This window comes from Gavialis gangeticus, unplaced genomic scaffold (genome assembly GCF_001723915.1).
Source record: "Gavialis gangeticus isolate Ggan-Ray unplaced genomic scaffold, GavGan_comp1, whole genome shotgun sequence".
Taxonomy (NCBI): domain Eukaryota; kingdom Metazoa; phylum Chordata; order Crocodylia; family Gavialidae; genus Gavialis; species Gavialis gangeticus.
In genome coordinates, this window is record NW_017729002.1 from 21,437,408 (window position 1) to 21,444,236 (window position 6,829).

At 46.6% G+C, this 6,829-nt stretch overlaps 2 protein-coding genes across 6 annotated transcripts in view; both read right to left on the bottom strand.

Annotated features, from left to right (window-relative positions):
• CUNH8orf33 (chromosome unknown C8orf33 homolog) overlaps positions 1–6,829 on the bottom strand; it is a 25,327-nt gene that overhangs the window by 13,253 nt on the left and 5,245 nt on the right. Inside the window, exons 1-5 of one of the 5 annotated variants that reach the window (XM_019507644.1) lie at positions 6,357–6,373; positions 5,385–5,451; positions 4,142–4,232; positions 2,710–2,847; positions 1,315–2,036 (exon numbers count right to left, since the gene is read on the bottom strand). In XM_019507644.1, coding sequence (XP_019363189.1) covers positions 1,315–2,036; positions 2,710–2,847; positions 4,142–4,232; positions 5,385–5,393 — 960 coding nt within the window. In that variant the 5' untranslated portion in view covers positions 5,394–5,451; positions 6,357–6,373. Of the gene's footprint in view, positions 1–1,314; positions 2,037–2,709; positions 2,848–4,141; positions 4,233–5,384; positions 6,199–6,356; positions 6,374–6,829 lie in introns of those variants that run through there. The other 4 variants (XM_019507641.1, XM_019507642.1, XM_019507640.1 and 1 more) reach the window with 4 other exon arrangements.
• AMDHD2 (amidohydrolase domain containing 2) overlaps positions 4,654–6,829 on the bottom strand; it is a 20,037-nt gene continuing 17,861 nt past the window's right edge. The window contains exon 13 of the transcript XR_002095693.1: positions 4,654–5,320. The gene's annotated coding sequence lies outside the window, so the exon portion shown is untranslated. The remainder of the gene's footprint in view (positions 5,321–6,829) is intronic.

The following is a 6,829-nucleotide window of genomic DNA, read 5'->3' on the forward strand; positions in this document are numbered from 1 at the left end:
CAGGGTTTCCCCTGGGTCCTACTGCCCTTGGCTCCTGCCACTTTTGATAGGAACCAAGGGCAGACAAATATTAAATTTTCTAAATTTTTTTAGGGGGCCTGCAGGCCGGATAGAATGGCCTCGCAGGCTGGATTCAGCCCGCGGCCCATATTTTGCCCACCCCGGTATAAAAGGATTAGCCAGGCAGTGCCAGCAAAGGTGAAGGTGGAAGAAAGCAAGTACTATCTAGCTTAGTCAACACACTGGGGACTGACAGAGGGAGTAGCTCATTTGCCTCCTGCCTTCTGCCATTATTTAGATCCTGCAATATTTTCTCTGTTGTCAGCACCTCATTGTTCTGACTAGATGGGCTATAAATTCCCTTCAGGTCCTTATTTCACTGGGACCTCATATCTGAAGGAAGGATGCCTTGGGAGACAGGATTATGTCTGTGGGAGCTTTTCACCTCAGAGATGGGTCTGGTCTAGGGTGGCTGTTGCCTCTTCTGATGTTAGCTTATGGGTTCAGTCCAGTTCCTAACTGTCAGCTGCCCAAGTCACAAGAAACACAGTGCACTTGCAAGCTTTTAGAACTAAAAGGCCTGATGGACAGAACACACCTCTCACCCAGCGTGAGGTGACTCTCATGACCCCAACAAGCCTAGCACAAGTGGAAGCATGCACCTGCTGCTTTCCCTGTTGAAGGCTCCCCATTCCAGGGTTTCTGATTTAGCACCAAATTCAGAAAAACGTAACAGAGACCCTGAACTTTAGCATAGCATTTGAAAACAGTGAGGTGTGCTTTGATGGCCCATTAACAAATGTCCCAATGGTATCATTTTGGAACCAAGAGTTCTAGTTTTTTGTATGTCTTCTTGTCTCAGACCAACATAGCTACCAAATACACCAATGTATCTGGTGCCTTCACTTACGTTCTGTGACCAGGAGTGGGACACCAGTGTTTTTCAGGACTTTATACCTGGCCTTACCACAACTTGGATCTTGAGAAAGTCAGTTAATTTCCCTGCATCTTAATTTTGCCTTTTATTCCAAATTAATACTATCTACCATCCAAAGACATAAAGAGGTCTAAGTCACTGAATGCCTGCAGAATTCTTTTTGTGTCCAGTCATACATTAAGGAGGAGGGCCGAGGTGAGCTGCCCATCTTGTTAGGATTCTGATCCAAATAAGCTCAGGAAATGAACACAGTAAACTTCTTGAAATAAGCCTGCTAATGCACTGATTTAGAAAATACACTAACTCTCCCAACTGAGGAAGGGCTGGTAGTGCTAATAGTGAGATTTTGTTTTCTTATTAGTCAGAAACTCACATACCTGTGGGGTCTGGTCCTGGGGAGGTGCACTACTATCCTGATGACTACTGGCTCCCATCTTCACCTTCTTACTGACCTCATTCTCTTCCAATTCTTTCTTATTGTTTGATGGTTTCTTTTTCTTTTTTTCCTTCTTGGATGTTCCATCTACTGCTGTTTTCTCTGCCTTAGTCTCACTTATGGAGACTGTCTCTAGTTTTGGGGTCTTTAATATGGGAAGGTCTCTCCCTTCTTTTACATCCATGCTGTCCATAGTTTGGGAAATATTAGTGTCTGGCAGGATTGAACACTCTAGTGTCAGTGCTGGACCTGTGGAGGGTGAGCCACTTAATGTCTTATCTTGTGTTATACTCTCCATGGTGGGCCCTGTAGAAACAGATGGAAGAACAGAATTATCTTTATCTGAGATGACAAAATTGAAAGCAAACTCAGGTCCTTGTCCAGAGACAGAGAAGTTTAATGTTCCATTCAAATCTTTTACTTCTGAGGAACTGGTACCAATCTGCTTCTGTTCAGAGCCATCTGTCTTGTGTGCCTCTTCCACAGTTTCATTGGTTGTTTGTGTTTCTGTTTCAGGTGTAAAGCTGAACCTGAAACTGTTGTCAGATGGTGTGAACCAGCTTGTGTTTACTTCAGAAGTCTGGTCAGATCGCTTCCTATACACCATGCTCCCTGAAGCCTTTATGTTCCCTTGTTGTATCTGCACTTTCCCAGGTTTCATAGCTAAAAAGAAGAAAATATTGCCATGTTGATATCAGCTATGTAGCAATTCATCTCTCCAGGGGATACACAATGCCTGTGTATGCAGAATGTGTCTGTATAGAAGAACAAGAGTTAGAACTCTGCTGGCATCTGCAAGGAAGGATAGGGAAATTACCCAAGCAAAGCAGAGCTGTCCCTACACTGCCTGGAATTTGGGACTACCCAGTGAGCAGTGGGGAAAGGGAAGCAGCTCCAGTTTATCTAAATCTGAGCACCATTCTCCATCCTACTAACCTCATGCACAACTACAGCCAGGCAGCCTTGGCTGGAGTTCCCTTTTCTGCACTTTCTTTCTTCTCAGAGCCTTGTTTAGCCCTAACTTCAGCTCTCACTAATAGGGCTCCAAAACTACCAGCTCTCCTTAACACTGTAGGCTACATCAGGGCAATGCCAGACAGTATGCACTGACAGTCATGACTTAACCTCCTCACCTCTGGGAGTATATGTGCCTAAAACCCATTCTGCTTTAAAGGCTTTTGGTTGCCCCATGAACAACAGGACTTGAAGGGAAGAAGGTTGATGGCTTCATGGGAAGTATTTGGAAGAAAGCCCTCATGAAAGGCTATTTGTTAATGCATAGACACCACAGAAAGAACTGGATATACTGTACATCCCAGGTAAAGCCAGGCCTCACCTGCTTTCTCTGCCCTTTTCTGCTCCTCAGCCATCTTAAGTCGATAATCTCCAAACACACGATTCATCACCTGTCGCTTCTTCACAAAGGGTGCCTTGTGGGAGCGTAGGACCTTCAGGATCTGCTGTGTTTCCTCTGCTAAACTCGAGAAAAAGATGAACACAGACACAAGAAACCAGGATGACAAGACCCCATAAAGCACAGTGAAGGAGGAAAATGATTCTATTTTCTACAGATAAGCTCAAAGCACCATTTTAACTGGACAAGAACTGGAATGGTCACTGATTGGGGTACTGAGTAGTCACAGAACATACAGAACTGGTTTATTGAAAGGGATCTTCAGTACTTTTACAAACTGATATGCAAAGTTGTATTGGTACAAAACCTATTCCTAAGCACTTATGTACCTATTTCTATCCTACCTATCACCCTGGTATCTGGCACTAACTACACGACACTGTTTGATGAACTGGTAGAAACAGAAATGCTCTAATGTTTGGGCAATATATAGCATAACACTCAGCCAGATGCACTGCAGTGAAGGTTGCACCTTCCCTTGCAGCATTCAGTATTGGTCACTACAGGAAGGGGCCATGAGGATGAGCTGAAATTGTATGGAAAAAATGTAATTCCCTTTATAAGTCCCTCAGTACAGTTGAAGGCAGTATTTTAATAAGAAATCAAGATTCTTCTGTGAATTTTCTTCTTCAGGAACGATAAATGTGCTTAAAGAAATAAGGCTACAAACATTTACAGGCTTGATCGTGCTTGATGCACTCTCGGTACTTATTTGAGACTGTGGGACTATAGCAAATCTGAACTAAAAGTACACTATGCAAGCAGGCCTAGAAAGAATAAGGCAGAGACTAAAAAGAAAATAAGGACAGCAGAAACAAAGCAGAAGAAGGGGGAAACTCAAGATCATAGAAGTAAATGGTACAGGTGCTTAGGCAGAAGGAATTCGAAGTGGAACAGAATATAGCATCCCATTAATTAGTTAAGTGAGCCTTAAGGCAGTGGCTCCCAACTTCTGTAGACTCAAGGCACCACTTGAAAATACCAGCTGTTTCCACTCATTTTTGACTGCACAAAAATAATAGAACAATCCTTCTGTCGTGAAGAACTCAAAAAGACCACAACAGGTCAGAACATTATGGGTTCCTACTTGAAATCTCTGGGTTTATCTTGTGAATCATGTTTGCACACCCAACATGTGCATCTAACAGTGTTACAATTACATGGTACCCTTGACAGGATTTCATGGCACATTAACTGAGAATCACTGTCCTAAGGTCCAATGTAGGATGAACCTAATTACAAGCTAACAAGAAGAGAAGGCAGAAGGGTGCTGAGAACCAAAAAAGGCTTTTGGATTTACTGAGCCAGAAGAAAGTTTAGGATTGAATGGCAGATCCTAAGAGAAGCCACATACCTTGTTTTGGAGTTGGGTTGAGGCGAAGGAGGCCCATCTCCAGCTGTAAGATGCACCATTCCAGCTCATCTTGAAATGTCCCTTGAGGAGCCTGGGATATTGGGATGCACACACCACTTTTAGAAAGCCTGGGTGTGCATACACACACCATCATCCCCAGCCTTCTTGGATGTTACATCAAAGAAATGTGTATTCTAAAGTTGTCTCTCCTGCGTTATGCAGGAGTTCAGGCTATAATAATTTAACAGTTTCTTCTATCCTCAAATTCTCTGAATGAAGTTCAGTAGCTCAAACTACACTGCAAAGCAATGTAGAAGCAAATTAGCATGGGCTGTGGCACTGATTTACCTGATTCAATACAGGTTCTGGCACTGATTTATCTGATTCAGTACAGCCCCATCATCTTTGAGGTTAGAGAAAGAAAAGATTTATGAAAACAGACTGGCTGCTTGACTATCAGTGAGGACAAGCCATTTCTTAAAGTACTTTTTCCTAGTGTTTTTTTTTTCTTCTCTAGTTTTAAAGGTCCCAAGTGATGGGATTTCCTTTTTGGAACCATTCCTCAATTTAATAAGATTTTTTTTTCTGTCAGGAAATGCAGCTCCTTGCATACAACTCTGATGATCTGGGCAGTTTATGTCAACTTAGAAATTCTTCATGATATTATGAGCTGTCTGTATGTTTAACCTCTCAACATGATTTTTGCTGTTCCTACCTGATGCTCCCTGTGCTATGGAGCAAAGGAGTAGTGTCTGAAAGACTATCATCAAGTGAATAAAGTTGGCCCTAATAGAACAATGGGTAAAATAATAGTTTGGGTAAAATATATTTTCTGATGGAGTAGAAAAGGAACAGAGTGAAACAGGGATGTAGTGTTAGTGCAGCCCTTTAAAACTACAAATCTTAAGCTGAGAGACATTCACAGAACAACATAGCTTTGGCTTTTGGAGCAATTTGGGAAATGTTTCTGACTGCTGCATCAGTCAGGATCTAGAGGGCACCAACTGTCAGTCAGAGAATGTGACTCCATGATTTGGGGAAAAAAAGGCCTGACCTGGAAGAAAGCAGTCCCAGAAAGCCTGACAGGACACTGGGGAGGGGTGGTGGGGAAAAGGGTGGAAAAAGGCAAGGGGAATACAGGGGCAGCAGGCAGAAGTCTTGCAATTGCATGGCAGAGAACTGTGTTAGCTGTACTAACCAGCTCAAGTGAAAGGACACAGAGAAGGGTACTTCAAGTTCTTACCTCCTCCATTAGGAAAGTTGGCTGGGCTGACCTTCAGCTCTGGAATCCTGCTACATAACCTTATTCCCTACAGACACAAAACAGCAAGTGAGCTCTTATGCCCTTTCCATAAGGGGTGGGTAGAGAATGAAAAATGTTAAAAACTGCTGGCTGTGGTGATGGATGCAGACTAGAGGTTTTGTGGGGTACAGGGAGAAGTGGTAAGATTGCTACCTAGCTGCTCATTCCAGAGCCTTCCGTTGGGGAACGTTTCCAAGCATAGGAAGAGAGGAAAAGGTCAGAACTGGTGTGTCCCCTTGTCAGCTAGTGACTGAGGAGAGGCAGAGAGACGAGCTTTCAGCTGTCCATCCTACAAACTCCACTCCTTTGACAGCCAGCATGCACTGTCGTCATGACCAGGGGAGGCTGCTGCGCGAAGCGACTGATTTGCACTGAATGCCAAGCATCTTTCAATAACTACCGAGTCACAAGACAAGGGTCAGCGCTGACTTAGCAGAATAAAAAGATGCTGCGTAAGAGATGGACTCAAACAGCATTATTACTGCTCTATTTTTAAGTGTAATGACGCACTGTATCACACTCCAGGTGTTTGTACAGTGATGAGCAGATAGATTAAAAGATCCCCAGTGTGGACGAATGTCCAGAGACCTCCCAACCCACAACAAACGTAGCACATATTTCTCCTCCTCCCCCCCACAAGTAATCGCACTTCCTTCACTTCATTTACTTTGGGAAAGGGTAGCAAGTGGTCACATTTTCCCAGGTGCCCCAGTACTCCCCGTGTCCAGGCTCCTCAGGCCCAGGTCCCAAGGGGCGGGGAGCAAAGCTCCAGCCACACAACCCCCGGCCGCCTGCGTGCCACTGCCACCGCCGCTGCTCTGCCTTCTGCCCCCTTCACGAGAGAGACAGACCGCGAGACCCGGCACAGGCGCCTTGCCCGGAGCCTCCGCGCCGGGCCCGGGCGCGCCTCACCTGCTGCCCGGGGCGGGCGGGGTCCGACACCGAACACCTTCCCCGCCCAGCCCCGGCCCTTCGGTTCCGTGCAGCGCTCGGGCCGGGCGCACGAGGGCAGGCGCGGGGCTGTGGGGGGGCGCTGCGCCCGCTCCAGCGGGAGCTCGGCCCGGGCCGAGGTCACCCCGGGGCCCGGCTGACACCTCCGTCCCCCCGGGCCATGCGGGGGCTCGGGCCTGCCCGCAACCAGTAGCTATGGACGCGGCAGAGCCGGAGCCACGTCCCGAAGGCTTCCGCTTCTCCCCCCCGCCCGCGCGCTGCCAGGAGCCCGCCCCGCCACACACAGCGCCAGAGACCTGCGCAAAATACACGCTGTTTATTCAACACGGATCCCCTTACCGGGCAACACCACCCGCTGCAGCCCCGGCCCTCCTCCTGCCTTCAGCGAAGAGCCACCCACGCCCGACCGGCCTCTGCGGCCTTGGGACTGGAAT